At 39.8% G+C, this 19,046-nt stretch overlaps 1 protein-coding gene across 1 annotated transcript; it reads right to left on the bottom strand.

Annotated features, from left to right (window-relative positions):
• Window positions 1-285: 285 nt before the first annotated feature.
• Window positions 286-4,866, bottom strand: LOC118394502 (gamma-interferon-inducible lysosomal thiol reductase-like). Its single transcript, XM_035787727.2, has 7 exons — window positions 4,660-4,866; window positions 3,707-3,895; window positions 3,486-3,560; window positions 3,165-3,254; window positions 2,725-2,877; window positions 2,503-2,571; window positions 286-714 (listed from the first exon to the last, which is right to left on the bottom strand). Exons 1-7 carry the CDS (start codon window positions 4,774-4,776, stop codon window positions 643-645), a joined length of 765 nt encoding a protein of 254 aa, XP_035643620.1. The 5' UTR covers window positions 4,777-4,866; the 3' UTR covers window positions 286-642.
• Window positions 4,867-19,046: the final 14,180 nt, after the last annotated feature.

Below are 19,046 nucleotides of genomic sequence, written 5' to 3'. Positions count from 1 at the left end.
GGGAGAACACGTCTCTTTAACAGCACTGAAAGCAGCACAGACAGTCCTATTAAACCCGCCAGGGAAGAGGCTTGCTATGTCAGGGGTTTGTCTGTGGTCTCTCCTAGGCAAGACTCAGCGAAGCTATGCAGAACCATGACAACCACGACAAAGCATTCTACTGTTAGAGCACTCACTCAAAAAGGTATTCATCCCCACAGCGCCTGTCAAAAAATACATATCTGATCTAATAGGATAAACACTCATATTCAACATAAAATTCAGATTTAATAAAGAAAGACCAAGTCCTTTTAAAGTAGTTTACTTTAATTTCATATTCATTTACATCCCCAATATTCATTTACAAAAGCGAGTGAAACTTCATCACTTTATAAAAAATGGATTGCTATCAGAGAGCTTATTTCACACAGCTCATTCCACAAAGGCTAATTCATTGAGCAATGAAACAGTACATGACGTCCATTTTCTTGATTTTTGAGTAATTGTGTTATATTGATAGTTAAACCAGATTTTTTTTAAAACATTGATAGCGTTAAAACATTATTGATACCACACATTTTTAAGGTAGCATTTACCATCCATATTTAGCAATCAAACACAGAGGCACATGACAGTATAGTGCAGTGTTGAGACGTAGATGATTTACTCGTCATGGAAACTGTAACTTCTGTGTCGTTTCATCAGAGCCGTACTACAGGCTTCAGGCTTGGACCCCTAAAGGAGAATGTGACAGAGAACAGAAATCAAAGGTTATTCCTACAGCACACTTTAGTGCAGTGGTCACCAACCGGTCGATCACAATCCTAGTCCATCACCAAACACACTCTAGTGCAGTGGTCACCAACCGGTCGATCGTGATCCTAGTCCATCACCAGACACACTCTAGTGCAGTGGTCACCAACCGGTGATCGTGATCCTAGTCCATCACCAGACACACTCTAGTGCAGTGGTCACCAACCGGTTGATCGTGATCCTAGTCCATCACCAGACACACTCTAGTGCAGTGGTCACCAACCGGTTGATCGCGATCCTAGTCCATCACCAAACACACTCTAGTGCAGTGGTCACCAACCGGTTGATCGCGATCCTAGTCCATCACCAGACACACTCTAGTGCAGTGGTCACCAACCGGTTGATCGCGATCCTAGTCCATCACCAAACATTTCTGTAGAAAAGCGATTAAGGCTTGCTGTCCTTTATATATATTATTGGTGTTGCATTTGATTCACAAGTCCTGCAGGGCAGGTGAAGTGTTCCCATTTTGAACCATTTAATTTGTCTGAAAAGACAAGCTCCACCTGCCCTGCGGACCAGGAGATCTGTGGCTAAACTGAGGTCGCATACTATGCTGGCAAATCGGATAGCTAAAATCACCGTTCCTACAGCTTCCACGTCCCTGGCCACAGCGAAGTTTGATAGGCAACTAGCCTACATTAGATGTAATAACTTTTAAAACCAGGACCAGAGAGTGACTGTCAAAGAATATGAAGAATTTTGAGTGAGTTCATGTCTAAGTTTTTATTCAGCACTGTCAACACTGTTTTTATTCAACACAATTACAATACATAAAATGTGCTTATCCCTACTTCCACTTGTGCTGCGGCTGCAATGAATTAGTAGATAAGTGTATCGATAGCCCTGCATTTGTATTAATATTATTATTATCAGCAGCTCTTTGTGTATTTTTTTATATTGAGGAGTATTTCACTTTCTCTGGTCATAGGAACAACATGTATTTGTGCAGATGCGGTGCGACTTGAGTTTTGCCATCAGGTCCCCTCTCTCTGGTTAGTCTCACCGGGGGAAATAAAGGAGAGCTCAGGGACAGTGAGAGGCGGACCCTCTGCTGCTCTCTCCCTCTGTCCACTGAGACTAATGCCGTGTTCAAAACAACTGGTGTCATGATTTGACCTCATTTTTGACCTCATTTTTTCCCAGAGTTCCCAGTTGTCTTGAAAGCACCATGACCATCAGATACAGGTACCATCAGTCCAGTAAAATAAGAAACATAATTATTTCCATTTTTGCTCAGCTGTGCCTCGCAAGTCATAATATTTTGTTATCAAAGCTTGGGTTTTGAAATATTATATGGTCTGAGAAGAACAATATTGGCAGGCCAGAGATACTGTATAGCCAATATACTGAGATAATGTAGGCTAATAGGCATACTGCACAAACCGCCTTCCTAGAGAACTGTTTTATTAGGTGAATGTTACATTTTTTAAGTCTGTCTTTAAAAAATCTGGGTAGTAGATCTCCTCTTGCTTTTTGACTGCAAAAGTGATCTTGGCTCAGAAAAGGTTTGATGGAGTAAGGCATCAAGAAATATCAACATCATCAGGTACTGACCTACCATCAATGGTACAGTATATGTAAAGGCTATTCTATATGCAGTGGTTTCTATAGACAGGAAAAAATATGCATAGAAACAAGGAACGAATAATGGATGGATAAGACATTATACTGTTGATATTGGAATGGTGTTTTTGGGCCAAAACGTACCTTGTACATGCTGCAGATCAGAGCGAAGAGTGAAGACATTGCTTTGTCCTGAAGTTCTTCTGTGTGCTCCTGAGAAAAGTTTCCAGATTACTATAACAATCGAGGCAATAAACGTTGAGTGGTAAAATACCTTACTCGTAGCGGGTTGTAATACAGTTAACACAAAGTATTAAATGCAATGCAGACACAAGAAACACAAATATTTTGCCTCAGTGAACTTACCCCATTTATGACAATCCAAGGCACATAGTTGTGGGTTGGCTTCAGGGCACCAGTCTTCACTGCATTCTGATGCATTAGCTGATTCCCCTGGTCTCCCTTCACACAGGTCATGATGCTGTCCCACTTGGTGTTTGGGTCATAGAGCTCCACACACTGTCAAGGGAAGAGGTGGTCAGAACACTCTTCACTATTTCCAAGTATCCTCATATTTACAATGCCATCCAGTCATATCTCATTTTTCCCTCCAGCCATACCCTTACACTATCTTATGTGAGCAGAGCATATCATCAAGCACAAAAGCTCATTTCATTCTATATACTTTTTGTTCGTATTTCTCAAGGGTATTAGAATACAGATAGGGGGTGTTGTATATTGTTTGAGATAGGGTCTTTTCATGGTTTTGTGTAGATAGAGAGAAGGTAAGAGTTAATGTCACTCACCTTCTCGCCTGCTTTAACCACATCAGTGGAGGCCTCCATGCAGTAGATTATCTGGAAGGCGTTACTTCCTGTAACATTCAATATGCAGGTCTGAGGAGAGAGAGAGGGAAAAAACACATGTTTCAGCCCAGTTCAAGCTAGTATTACCTGGTATTTACATGGTAGTAACTAAGAAACTATATGGTGACATTAATACTTTCTGGTACTTTAGTGATGCTTCAATGAGTGTAATTGCTAGGCAATTAATCAGTAATTACTGTTCTAATACATAATAAATAACTACCTGGTAGAATGTAAAATAAAGCATTACCAAAATCTCACCTCGATCATGTTGCCAAGACACTCTTCTTCGCCGTGCTGGCAGGTGAACTGATACTTCTTCCCATCAAAAGATTCCTGTAGTGAGACAAACAGAAATGACTTTGACTAAACACAACATTCCTCAACTCCAATCACTGATAACGACATCCAAGTATTATATCCAAAATCAAAGCAAGAGTCATGAGATGATAGTCATTGTCTCTATAGCCTAGTGTACATACTTCTGCATTTCCATAGGGCACCAGCGTGACACTCATGGCGTCCTGCAGCATGGTCCATGTGGGTAAGAGCTGTGAGGTGAGGAAGTAGCGGCATGCTGGGCACAGACTCTCATAATACAGCTCCACCTGAACTGACTGCTCCAGCGTGTTGGGCTTGGTGGCATTGGTTTCCAGGCACTGCTTCAGAACCTGCCACAACAAAAGTAAAGACTCAATTGATACAAGTTAACAAACACGCACAGTATGGTTTAATTTTTAGGCCTAAATAGGGTCTATATGTCAAGCAGAATCTGTAGAGACAATTATGGGTGTTGATATTCTATTTTAATATTATTTTTAATGTACAAACATACATTTTTCTCATTCTCTTCCTCATTCTCTACTGAAGTAAAAGTTGGGCAGTTCCACAGCAACAGCAATGCTGAGACTCCAATTTATCACTTTAAAATGTATGCCAAACAAAAACCATTGACTTCAAAGTTACACCAACCCAACTCTATGGACAATGAAAACTTTGAACAAGATACATAACAACAAAAATCTTGCTGTTTTATTCTGTTACCAAACTTTGTATCTGCACAGTTATTCATGTAAATGTGTTTTTGTAAAATATTCTGTGAACATTTTTAAAATGTGTCATTGTGCATAGAGTTGTATGGTTTGTTAAACTTTGAAATCAATGGTTTTTGTTTGGTATTTTGTCTTGGCGTTACCAAGGAATTGCCCAGTTGCCTCTTCAGTGGTGATCGGAGATCACTTTCCCCTGACCAATCAAAACACACAAAAACAAATCTAAGACAAATCTAAGACACAGGCAGATATCGTTCTCACCCGTTGTAAACGTGTAGCCCAATTACAGCGATACAACCACAACACAGTTTAAGTCAATGTGTTACGAAAACATTGCACACATTTAATTACGACAAGAAACTCGTGAAGTGAACTTATTTTACCCCACATTCGATGGCTGATTCCAAAGAGGTACACCACTGCGATGGAGAATATGAGCAAGACTTGCAATCTACATTTGACCAGATGGTCAAAAGTGTAAACAGAATAATACCCTTCATCTTCCCTTCAGCACAAGACGACAGACACTGGCCACAGTCAGTAAATCGACTCAAATATATTTAGTGATTCAAAGTATATCACGGTACCCTCTAACCAAGTAAATATATTTTCGATTTTACGATTGGTTCTCAGTCATGTGACCACTAATAGCGTCACTAAACACCGGCAAAGTTTGCGTTACATTGTATCATATCAATAGTTGGGATTGTCTTGATATTGATTATATTGTCACGATTTGTTATCTACCTGGAGGTATTTGTTTAACTTTGTTTCATCCAACTCTTATTGGTGTTTATTGTGGCAAAGCAGATATTCATTATGATGCATAATGTATTGTCAGGCACGTATGCCCTGTTTATAATGTATTATAATAGTATCTTATCCTGACTGTACCCTACTAGTTATTTAAAGCCTACCAGACGTTCTGAAAAAAGTTTAAAAGTTGATACTGTACATAGAGACATAACATTTTATAAGCCGTATTATAAACCGGGTGGGCTCGCCCTGAATGCTGATTGGCTGAAAGCCGTTGTATTTCGGACCATATACCAGGGGTATGACAAAATATATATTTTTACTAGTCTAATTACATTGGTAACCAGTTTTTAATTAAAAAAATAAGGCACCTCTGGGGTTTGTGGTATATGGCCAATATTTTTTGGTATACAGTGTGGCCAATATACCACGGCTAAGGGCTGTATCCAGGCCCAGCTCTTAGCCTGGTATATTGGCCATATACCACACCTCCCCATGAGGCTTAATTCTAATACACTTGATAATATATTACAAAGGCTGATGCTCATACATGTACATGCTTATTATTACAAGTTGTAAAGCATGATACCTGCAGGCTTTAACCAGATAGATATTGTTCTTGATAGGCAGTGTTTAGACAGACACCCAATTCAGATTTTTTTATTTTAACAATCACATCAGATTTTTTCCCATCAGATATTTTTCAGAGCTGATCTGATTGGTCAAAAGACCAATTAGTGGGAAAAAAATCTGTCTTGGGCTGCTTGTCTAGACACAGCCATATTCACATCAAGGCACCCTTTACATTGCTACATTACTGTAAGGGACTGATGTGGAGAAAGCGTGAGATGTAGAGGTAAGAGCAGGGGCAGGTTACCCATTTGGCAATTATGGCAAATCCCAGATGGGCTGGACCATTTCTTAGTTGGATGGGCTGGTCGAAATTGACACACACACAAAAAAAATATTCTGTCAAAATAAAACAATGAGAAGGGTGACATGACTGGCAGCCCATGGACCTGTTAAGATTTTTTTTTACTATTATTATTTTTGCGCAATTTGTCTGTTATACTAGTCTATAGTGAGCCTTTGGCTGATCAGTGGGCAACGGCCGGCCCCACTACCAAGATGGTCAGCCCGGTTTTCTGATATGCTGAGTTGAGGTCGCACAAACTCACATTCAAAATAAAACGCAGCATTGTGAAAGAGATCTGCTCCAACTCTGTCATCAGTTAGACAGCAAGGATCATGGAACGGAAAAAACATAAAAGGTGCCTATGAATGTAGAAAGAGCCTATTCTACATTGTCACCTCACTCAAAACTTCCTATTTCTGGGCGGCTAAAATCATGATTTGGTCAAACTGTGAAGTGCATTATACACATGATTCCTGTAATGAAAGTGTCTGCCTGGCCCCTGTGCCTGTGCCCTCGCTGGGGCCTGCTGCTGTGGTGAGCGAGCCACTCTCCTCTCCACCCATGTGCCTGAGAGAAAAATGCTTTATGATTGTATAACAATTCAAAATGCAATCATAGGAAAAACATAGCTTTGGAAGCTTAGTCCTCTTGGCCCTGTCAAAGAGAGGAGGGTCTCAGCTTTCTGGAGGCATATCTTAATTCTCAATACACTGAGTGTACAAAACATTAGGCACACCTGCACTTTCCATGAGAGACTGACCAGGTGAATCCAGGTGGAAGCTATGATCCCTTATTGAGGTCACTTGTTAAATCCACTTCAATCAGTCTATATTAAGGGGAGGAGACCGGTTAAATAATGATTTTTAAGCCGTCAGACAATTGAGACATGGATTGTGTATGTGTGTGATTCAGAGGATGAATGGGTAAGACAAAAGATTGAAGTGCCTTTGAACAGGGTATTGTAGTAGGTGCCAGGCGCACCAGTTTGAAGTGTGTCAAGAACTGTAACGCTGCTGGGGTTTTCAAGCCAACAGTTTCCTGTGTGTATCAAGAATACATTTTTATAAAAAATAAATAAATAAAGAACCACCCAAAGGACATCCAGCCAATTTGACACAACTGTGGGACGCATTGGAGTCAACATGGGCCAGCATCCCTGTGGAACACTTTCGACACCTTGTAGAGTCCATGCCGCCCCGACGAATTGAGGCTGTTCTGAGGGCAAAAGGGGGTCCAACTTGATATTAGGAAGGTGTTCCTAATGTTTTGTATACTCAGTGTATAGCTAAGATGCCACTCCTTTCCACTCCTTGTCATTGCCAAAGATGCTGGCCTTTTTGCCATCTTCAAATATGAACATTCTCTCATTAATGAGCTCAAGGAGATCCTGATCCTGATTCGATAAGCCTCACAGCTATCCTCCAATCACAATGATTATCAAAATATTGGTACTATCACTATTTTCTTCTCCAAAAAACACATTGGTATCTGGTTGCTTAGCAACCATTTTTTGTTTTTCCAGTCTAACCCTAAAATCTCAAATGAACTAAATACATACTGCAATTCCAACCACAAAACATCTTTGCTTTATTTTAAGCCTCGAAATACAACAAATTGCCTCGCTACAGTAACAGCTAAATGTTTGATTTTGAATTAGTTATAGTTCTTATTCTATTTACGAGTGTCACGTATACTCCCTCTCTGGCCTCTAGGTCAGCAGGCTGCTTGTTATGGCACACACCTGTCACCATCGTTGCGTGCACCAGCAAGTCATCAGACTCACCTGGACTCCATCACCTCCCTGATTACCTTCCCTATATACAGTAGAAGTCAGAAGTTTACATACACTTAGGTTGGAGTCATTAAAACTGTTTTTTCGACCACTCCACAAATTTCTTGTTAACAAACTATAGTTTTGGGAAGTGGGTTAGGACATCTACTTTGTGGATGACAAAAGTAATTTTTCCAACAATTGTTTACAGACAGATTATTTCACTTATAAATCACTGTATCACAATTCCAGTGGGTCAGAAGTTTACATACACTAAGATGACTGTGCCTTTAAACAACTTGGAAAATTCCAGAAAATTATGTGATGGCTTTAGAAGCTTCTCATAGGCTAATTGACATCATTTGACTCAATTGGAGGTGTACCTGTGGATGAATTTCAAGGCTGACCTTCAAACTCAGTGCCTCTTTGCTTGACATCATGGGAAAATCAAAAGAAATCAGCCAAGACCTCAGAAAAATAATTGTAGACCTCGACAAGTCTGGTTCATCCTTGGGAACAATTTCTAAATGCCTGAAGGTACCATGTTCATCTGTACAAACAATAGTACGCAAGTATAAACACCATGGGACCACGCAGCCGTCATACCGCTCAGGAAGGACTCGTGTTCTGTCTCCTAGAGATGAACATGCTTTGGTGCGAAAGTGCAAATCAATCCCAGAACAACAGCAAAGGACCTTGTGAAGATGCTGGAGGAAACAGGTACAAAAGTATCTATATCCACAGTAAAACGTGTCCTATATCGACATAACCTGAAAGGCCGCTCAGCAAGAAAGAAGCCACTGTTCCAAAGCCACCATAAAAAAAAAAGCCAGACTACGGTTTGCAACTGAACATGGGGACAAAGATCGAACTGTTTGGCCATAATGACCATTTGTTTGGAGGAAAAAGGGGGAGGCTTGCAAGCCGAATAACACCATCCCAACCGTGAAGCACAAGGGTGGCAGCATCAGGTTGTGGGGGTGTTTTGCTGCAGGAGGGACTGGTGCACTTCACAAAATAGATAGCATCATGAGGGAGAAAAATTATGTGGATATATTGAAGCAACATCTCAAGACATCAGCCAGGAAGTTAAAGCTTGGTCGCAAATGGGTCTTCCAAATGGACAATGACCCCAAGCATACTTCCAAAGTTGTGGCAAAATGCTTAAGGACAAGAAAGTCAAGGTATTGGAGTGGCCATCACAAAGCCCTGACGTCAATCCTATAGAACATGTGTGGGCAGAACTGAAAAAGCGTGTGAGAGCAAGGAGGCCTATGAACTTGACTCAGTTACACCAGCTCTGTCAGGAGGAATGGGTCAAAATTCCCCCAACTTATTGTGGGAAGCTTGTGGAAGGCTTCCAAAAACGTTTGACCCAAGTTAAACAATTTAAAGGCGATGCTACCAAATACTAATTGAGTGTATGTAAACTTCCGACCCACTGAGAATGTGAAGAAAAAAATAAAAGCTGAAAGAAATTATTCTCTCTACTATTATTCTGACATTTCACATTCTTAAAATAAAGTGGTGGTGTCACGACTCTCGCCGAAGTTGGTCCCTCTCCTTGTTCGGGCGGCGTTCGGCGGTCGAAGTTACCGACCTTCTAGCCATCGCTGATCCTCTTTTCATTTTCCTTTGGTTTTGTCTTGTCTTCCATCACACCTGGTTCCAATCCCATCAATTACATATTGTGTATTTAACCCTCGGTTCCCCCTCATGTCCTTGTGGGTGATTGTTTATTGTAAGTGTTTATGCACGTCTGTCCTGGTGTGTATTTACCCCTCTGTTCCCCCTCATGTCCTTGTGGGTGATTGTTTATTGTAAGTGCTTGTGCACGTCTGTCCTGGTGTGTATTTACCCCTCATGTCCTCCTTGTGGGTGATTGTTTATTGTAAGTGCTTGTGCACATCTGTCCTGGTGTGTATTTACCCCTCTGTTCCCCCTCATGTCCTTGTGGGTGATTGTTTATTGTAAGTGCTTGGGCACGTCTGTCCTGGTATGTATTTACCCCTCATGTCCTTGTGGGTGATTGTTTATTGTAAGTGCTTGGGCACGTCTGTCCTGGTATGTATTTACCCCTCTGTTCCCCCTCATGTCCTTGTGGGTGATTGTTTATTGTAAGTGCTTGTGCACGTCTGTCCTGGTGTGGATTTACCCCTCATGTCCTTGTGGGTGATTGTTTATTGTAAGTGTTTGTGCTCGTCTGTCCTGGTGTGTATTTACCCCTCTGTTCCCCCTCATGTCCTTGTGGGTGATTGTTTATTGTAAGTGTTTGTGCTCGTCTGTCCTGGTGTGTATTTACCCCTCATGTCCTTGTGGGTGATTGTTTATTGTAAGTGTTTGTGCTCCTCTGTCCTGGTGTGTATTTACCCCTCTGTTCCCCCTCATGTCCTTGTGGGTGATTGTTTATTGTAAGTGCTTGGGCACGTCTGTCCTGGTATGTATTTACCCCTCTGTTCCCCCTCATGTCCTTGTGGGTGATTGTTTATTGTAAGTGTTTGTGCACGTCTGTCCTGGTGTGTATTTTACTAGGATTAAATGTCAGGAATTGTGAAAAAGAGTTTAAATGTACAGTCGTATGAAAACGTTTGGGAACCCATGACAATTTCCATGATTTACATTTATAAATAATTGGGTGTTTGGATCAGAAATTTCATTTGGATCTATCAAATAACTGAGGGACACAGTAATATTTCAGTAGTGAAAGGAGGTTTATTGGATTAACAGAAAATGTGCAATATGCATCAAAACAAAATTAGACAGGTGCATAAATTTGGGCACCCCAATAGAAAAATCACATCAATATTTAGTAGAGCCTAATTTTGCTAAAATAACAGCCTCTAAACGCTTCCATAGCCTCTAATGAGTGTCTGGATTATGGATGAAGGCATTTTGGACCATTCCTCCTTACAAAACATCTCCAGTTCAGTTAGGTTTGATGGTTGCCGAGCATGGACAGCCCGCTTCAAAACATTCCACAGATTCTCAATGATATTCAGGTCTGGGGACTGGAATGGCCATTCCAGAACATTGTACTTGTTCCTCTGCATAAATGCCCGGGTAGATTTTGAGCAGTGTTTTAGGGCGTTTTCTTGTTGAAATATCCAGCCCCGGCATAACTTCAACTTTGTGACTGATTATTCAACATTATTCCCAAGAATCTGCTGATATCGAGAGGAATCCATGTGACCCTCAACTTTAACAAGATTCTCAGTACCGGCACTGGCCACACAGCCCCACGGCATGATGGAACCCCCACCAAATTTTACTGTGGGTAGCAAGTGTTTTTCTTGGAACGGTGTGTTCTTTTGCCGCCATACATAACGTCCCTTGTTATGACCAAATAACTCAATCTTTGTTTCATCAGTCTACAGCACCTTATTCCAAAATGAAGCTGGCTTGTCCAAATGTGCGTTTGCATACCTCAAGCGACTCCTGTTTGTGGCGTGTTGGCAGAAAAGTCTTCTTCCGCATCACTCTCCCATACAGCTTCTCCTTGTGCAAAGTGCGCTGAATTGTTGAACGATGCACAGCGACACCATCTGCAGCAAGATGATGTTGTAGGTCTTTGGAGGTGGTCTGTGGGCTGTTTTTGACCGTTCTCACCATCCTTCGCCTCTCCGATATTTTACTTGGCCTGCCACTTCTGGCCTTAACAAGAACTGTGCCTGTATTCTTCCATTTCCTCACTATGTTCCTCACCGTGGACACTGACAGCTTAAATATCTGTGATAGCTTTCTGTAGACTTCCTCTAAACCATCATGTTGAACAATCTTTGTTTTCAGGTCATTTGAGAGTTGTTTTGAGGCCCCGATGTTGCCACTCTTCAGAGGAGAGTCAAAGTGAACAACAACTTGCAATTGGCCTTAAATACCTTTTCTCATGATTGGATGCACTTGTCTATGAAGTTCAAGGCTTAATGAGCTCACCAAACCAATTGTGTGTTCCAATTAATCAGTGCTAAGTAGTTACAGGTATTCAAATCAACAGAATGACAAGGGTGCACACATTGTTGCATAGCCTATTTTTTTTTTACATCTGATTTAATTTCATACAACATAATATTACTACACTAAAACTCTTTGTCTGGACAATACCCCAGTACTCAGCTTTTATTAGTCAATCACCACCTTCCGGAGACACCTGAAACCCCACCTCTTTAAGGAATACCTAGGATAGGATAAGTAATCCTTCTCACCCCCCCCTTTAAGATTTAGATGCACTATTGTAAAGTGACTATTCTACTGGATGTCATAAGGTGAATGCACCAATTTGTAAGTCGCTCTGGATAAGAGAGTCTGCTAAATGACTTAAATGTAAATGTATTAGAAAATGAATGGCATGACACTGTGATCATTTTCTGTGACGACAGAGTAAATTATTATGCAGCCTCAGAGGGGTGCCCAAGCTTTTTCATACGACTGTATTTGACTAAGGTGTATGTAAACTTCCGAAATTGCCAAAAGGCCAGTCTCGTTGGCAGTGAAATGGAGTGGCAAGGAGTGGAATGTTAGCTACAAAGACTGGTACCCAGACTCATTTGATATGGCTTTGAGATATGGAGCGACGGGTGCAAAATGCGCACCAGCCATGGCGTAAAAGGTCTCAGGGGTACTTGTAGGCCTAGTAGCCCACAACTGCAACAGTCTTTTTAGGACATTGCATTTACTGTTAAATGAATGGCTGCCAGCAGAGGGTATTATAATTAGGATTAGTGATCTAGTTCATGTGTTTTGAGTTTCCACTTCCTCAGGTGTTGAACCCTAATATTAGTTGGTAAACAAAGATTTTTACAGTAAAATACAGCAACTATAGTCTAATTGTCAACCCAAAATTCATGACAATCACTGGATTAGGTTGCACATCAAAATATGGTGGTGCACAGTGATGTGGGCTGGTGTGGATAAAAAGCCAGGGTAACATTCTTGTCCGAATCCATCCCTGGGCAAAAACACTACTTCTCTAGGCCTGCAGGATTCATGGATTAAACCCCTTATTAAAACTCACCCTTTCCACATTGGCATGTTGTATTACAACTACTGGTGTCTTAAATGGAGAAGTGCCACACATCTATTTTTTGGTCTATTATTGACTGTGGAGCACAGACAACTTGAAATGAACTAAGTGTCATTTCTAATCAGAATGAGGAAGTATGAGTTAAATGTCAGCATGTTTGCACAATCAGTGTATCAGTGAAAGTATTATTCATTTGTAACTTCAAACCAGTCACTGTGAGTCAGTGTGGTTATCACTCAAAGATTTTGGAAGTTACCATTTTATGGTTTTCCCTCCAAGAACTTTAGCCTGGTCTCATAGACTAGACGTAATGTAGTAAATGTAAATCCACGACACAATTAGTATGATATGTTACAGTTGGTATGGTTACATAAGGCAGAAGGTTACTAGCAACCCAAGGGTTGCATGTTTGAATCTTATCACTACTACTATGTTAGCTAAACCTTCCTTCAACCCTAAACTTAACCTCTTGCCTAGCTATAGTTAGCCACCTAGCTAACATTAGCGACAGCAAATTGGAATTCATAACATATCATACGTTCTGCAAATTGGTAACAGATGGTACGAATTATCTTACACATTGCAATTCGTAACATATTCTAGAAATTGCAATTCATAACGTATCGTATGAATTGTAATTTGTAACATAGATGAAATGGATGATGGACATCCACTAATTAATACATACCATGAAGACCAAATTATAGAGGAACTTCTTGATGCAATTAAAGCCTTTAAGGCTGGGAAAACTCCAGGGCTGGATGGCATACCAGTGGAAGTATACTAAACTAAATTTTAAAAAATTATATATACTCAGAGTACCATTATTAGCATGTTTTAACCACTCCTATATACAGTGGGGCAAAAAAGTATTTAGTCAGCCACCAATTGTGCAAGTTCTCCCACTTAAAAAGATGAAAGAGGCCTGTAATTTTCATCATAGGTACACTTCAACTATGACAGACAAAATGAGAAAAAAAATCCAGAAAATCACATTGTAGGATTTTTAATGAATTTATTTGCAAATTATGGTGGAAAATAAGATTTTGGTCAATAACAAAAGTGTATCTCAATACTTTGTTAAATACCCTTTGTTGGCAATGACAGAGGTCAAACGTTTTCTGTAAGTCTTCACAAGGTTTTCACACACTGTTGCTGGTATTTTGGCCCATTCCTCCATGCAGATCTCCTCTAGAGCAGTGATGTTTTGGGGTTGTTGCTGGGCAACACGGACTTTCAACTCCCTCCAAAGATTTTCTATGGGGTTGAGATCACGTGCATTAATGTTTTGATTCCAAAACATCAGGGGATTTTGCAGATAGCCACATTAAATCCCAGAAATACTCGTAATAAACACTGATAAAAGATACAAGTGTTATTCACAGAATTAAAGACTTCTCCCTAATGCAACCGCTGTGTCAGATTTAAAAAAAAAAAGCATAATCTGAGTACGGCGCTTAGAGCCCAATCCAACCAAAGAAATATCCTCACTCCCAGGAATGCACTCCCAGGAATCCCAGTTCAACAATAAATTACTGATTTGTTCCATTAAGTCCATCATTTATGTCCAAATAGCCACTTGTTGTTAGCGTGTTCAGCCCAGTAATCCATCTTCATGAGGCGCGAGCACTACGTCCAGACAAAAACTCTAAAAGTTCCATTACAGGTCACAGAAACATGTCAAACGATGTATGGAATCAATCTTTAGGATGTTTTTAACATAAAACTTCGATAAAGTTCCAACCGGAGAATTCCGGAATTTGTCTGTAGAAAAGCATGTCACGAGCCTGAGACACTCTGCCAGACCACTGACTCATTCAGCTCACAATCCCCCCTCCTTTATAGCAGAAGCCTGAAACAAGTTTCTAAAGACGGTTGACATCTAGTGGAAGCCTTAGGAAGTGCAACTTAACCCCATAGACACTGTGTATTCGGTAGGCCAAGCTTTGAAAAACTACAAACCTCAGATTTCTCACTTCCTGGTTGGATTTTTCTCAGGTTTTTGCCTGCCATATGAGTTCTGTTATACTCACAGACATCATTCAAACAGTTTTAGAAACTTCAGAGTGTTTTCTATCCAATACTACTAATAATATGCATATATTCGCATCTGTGACCGAGTAGGAGGCAGTTTACTCTGGGCACGCATTTCATCCAAAAGTGAAACTTTTGGTTAAACTCAAATATACTAATTTATTAAATGTTTACAGAAGGTATAATTTTAGTGAATGATATCATAAATAGGGCTGGTGGAGTTGTTACACATGCAGCTAACACAGACATATGGAAATGTCTGCTCTACCCAAAATTACAAATAATTGCAGCAATACCACAAAAATGAAAGAGGCAAGTAGAAGGGGAAAAAAGTAAGGAACTTGTCTGTCTGTCCATATAAATTGCAAAATAGTTGGGAAGAGATTGTACCCATTCCATACCATGGTTTATGAATTGACACGCAAAACAACACCGGATTCAAAACTTCACATTTTTCAATTTAAATTACAATACAAATTTCTTGCAACCAATAGAATGTTATATATATGGGGGATACAATCTTACCAGCTCTGCAGATTTTCCTGTTAGGAGACAGACTCATTAGATCATTTATTTTGGTACTGTCCATATGTAGCTCGTTTTTGGTCACAGCAAAATGGCTGAAGAATTGCAACATTTGCCTAGAACTAACTCTGCAGATAGCAATACTGGGTGATTTGACAAGCCATAGTCAATCAATCAATAATATAACAATTATTTTAGCAAAAATGTTCATCTTTAATTTACAATCTGTAGAAGCTATGAGAATAGAAAGGTTCAGTACTTTTGTGAAGCATCACAGCACAGTTGAAAAATATATGGCAAATAGAAATCCAATATGGATGGTGTTGAAAGATAGATGGGAGGGGTTGAGAGGAGCTGAAGGGGGAGGACTAATAACAAGATAACCAATGTAAAACATACAGGGTCTGCAAAATGTATATAGGTTCAGAAATGTTGTGAAATAGCACAGTTACAAACAGAAATCAAACTGGATGGACATCAGAAATAGAGGAAGGACTAAAAACAAACTAAATATAACTATTGTAAAATAGATTGTCTAAAATGTGTATAATATGTATAAACTGAAGGCCTAAGTGTTATTGTTTATTAGTTTACTCCAAATGGGGGGAAGAGTGGTAGGGTTTGCGGGGAATAATAAAGGTATATTCCCCCCAAAATTATATGTATATAGGTATGTGTATATACAGTTGAAGTCAGAAGTTTACATACTCAGCCACTCCACAAATTTCTTGTAAACAAACTATAGTTTTGGCAAGTCAGTTAGGACATCTACTTTGTGTATGACACAAGCCATTTTACCAACAATTGTTTACAGACAGATTATTTCACTTGTAATTCACTGTAATGCAATTCAAGTGGGTCAGAGAAGTTTATATACACTAAGTTGACTGTGCCTTGAAACAGCTTGGAAAATTCCAGAAAATGATATCATGGCTTTAGAAGCTTCTGATAGGCTAATTGACATCATTTGAGTCAATTGTAGGTGTATCTGTGGATGTATTTCAAGGCCGACCTTCAAACTCAGTGCTTCTTTGCTTGACATCATGGGAAAATCAAAAGAAATCAGCCAAGACCTCAGAAAAATAATTGTAGACCTCCACAAGTCTGGTTCATCCTTGGGAGCAATTTCCAAACGCCCGAAGGTACAATGTTCATCTGTACAAACAATAACACGAAAGTATAAACACCATGGGACCACGCAGCCGTCATACCGCTCAAGAAGGAGACGCGTTCTGTCTCCTAGAGATGAACACACTTTGGTGCGAAAAGTGCAGATCAATCCCAGAACAACAGCAAAGGACCCTGTGAAGATGCTGGAGGAAACAGGTACAAAAGTATCTATATCCACAGTAAAATGTGTCCTATATCAACATAAACTGAGAGGCAGCTCAGTAAGAAAGAAGCCACTGTTCCAAAACCGCCATAAAAAACTCAGACTATGGTTTGCAACTGCACATGGGGACAAAGATTGTACTTTTTGGAGAAATGTCCTCTGGTCTGATGAAACAAACATTGAACTATTACACCAGCTCTGTCAGGAGGAATGGGTCAAAATTCTCCCAGCTTATTGTGGGAAGCTTGTGGAAGGCTTCCCAAAACGTTTGACCCAAGTTAAACAATTTAAAGGCAATTCTACCAAATACTAATTGAGTGTATGTAAACTTCTGACCCACTGGGAATGTGATGAAAGAAATAAAACTTGAAATAAGTCATTCTCTCTACTATTATTCTGACGTTTCACATTCTTAAAATAAAGTGGTGATCCTAACTGACCTAAGACAGGGACTTTTTACTACGATTGAATGTCAGGAATTGTGAAAAACCGAGTTTAAATGTATTTGGCAAAGGTGTATGTAAACTTCCGACTTCAAGTGTATATATGTATGTATATATGGATATATGTATGAATGTTTATATATGTATATGTATGGGTGTGTATGTATATGGATATATATATATTTACCAAAAGAAGATATGAGGGATTGGAAATTGCAGACAATTACATTGTTGGAAGCAACAATCTTTCCTCAATATTAAGCTGATCCACCCCTAAAATATTTTTAAAAATACATACATTACATTACATTTACATTTAAGTCATTTAGCAGACGCTCTTATCCAGAGCGACTTACAAATTGGTGCATTCACCTTATGACATCCAGTGGAACAGCCACTTTACAATAGTGCATCTAAATCTTTTAAGGGGGGTGAGAAGGATTACTTTATCCTATCACATACCATACGAAACATAACATACCATACTAATTGGAGTGTCCAGGATTTACATTTACTATGTTACGTTTACCCCTGAGTCCAGGTTAAGATCTTGGAAGTTCCCTTTTATTATCAGTAACCATGCTGCTGTTCCTCGTTCCTTGTTCCTCGTACCACCTAACTGGTTTTAATCTGCAAAACAAGTAATACGCTTAATTTCTTGTGAAAGATGAACCAAGTGTCATGGGATTTTTTAGGGCTGTCCTCTAATCTCTAGAGCAAACAAACAGGACAGGAGGATAACTTTACGATGACGGCAGTTGACTGTCTACTTTTCTGTACAGCCGGTTCTCCTTTAAGAATTGATTGCAGCCCGGGTGGCGGTCTGTTTCTGATCCCTTGCCAACTCCTTATAGAATTGTCATGCCAAACATCAAGATCACGTTGTGACAAATAGATCAGGGACCAGGCTACATCTATTGTGGTCTGGGAAGAAACACAGGAAATATTGTACGCAACAAAGCTGCATGATGTCTTCTGTATAAACAGTTCTCACAAAGTGCCCAGATCCTGATGCCTAACACCCTAGAAGAGCCCAGGAAATGCATGCTTCAATGAAAAGCAAACTGAGTTTAGCTTTTTTCCACCCACTTTCAACAAAGTGAACATCAAGTAATAACAAATATGTTTTTTTTGTTGAAAGTGATCCTTCAGCAATTCGGTTCAAATGCAGTGTGTGTTTGATCGATTCCAACCCTCAATGTGTACAGTGCCTAGTGGAAGTTTACACCCTCTTTGCACAGCCTTCACGTCTTGCTGCCTTAAACTTAAATCTAAAAAGGGATTCAATTCTATTTATTTTCTTACAGATCTACACAACCTAGGGGGGGTAAGTCATGCCAAGGGTCAGTTGAGCCACCCCTTGTTTCTATGGAACCATACACAAAATGAATCATATGACTAAATATTTAGAGATCATAATTTCATGGAGTGAAGGAGGAAATCACATGGAAAAAGTGGGAAGCAAGTTAGGTCCCCAAAAGTTATTTTCACAATGTCAAATGAATGTATAGTGTTAAGAGGTTTCATGATGCTTGTATCTAAATCAAAGTAGATAGTTAAGACTGTTTAATACATTGGTTGGGGTTTCTATAAGCTACAAAATGAGGTCCTAAACCTTGCATGAAAGTGCCTCCTTGTAGCGGAGTTGGCTAATATAGTCAAAATTGTTGCTTTGGGGTAAATTGTGCCAATATCGACATTTGACCAGAGGCAAGTTGAACCGATGGCTCCACATACCCCATACAAATGATGGTTACATTTGGTCAGTAATATGCATAGTATTTTTGCAATTTGTCATGCATATGAACTCAAGATTTTTCAAAGGTGGTGATAATCGACCTCAACCTTGTTCCTAGTCTCAATTTACCACAGACCTGGGGAAAGTTATGCCAAGAGACCACGTTGTTTTGGACAAACTGTTTTTAAAACTGTTATCTTTACATACATTTTCATTATTTCCAGGAAACACAACATC

This window comes from Oncorhynchus keta, chromosome 15, assembly GCF_023373465.1.
Source record: "Oncorhynchus keta strain PuntledgeMale-10-30-2019 chromosome 15, Oket_V2, whole genome shotgun sequence".
In the NCBI taxonomy this organism is placed as follows: Eukaryota; Metazoa; Chordata; class Actinopteri; order Salmoniformes; family Salmonidae; genus Oncorhynchus; species Oncorhynchus keta.
Note: the sequence above shows the minus strand (reverse complement) of the source record. Positions and strands in the feature narration are given on the sequence as shown.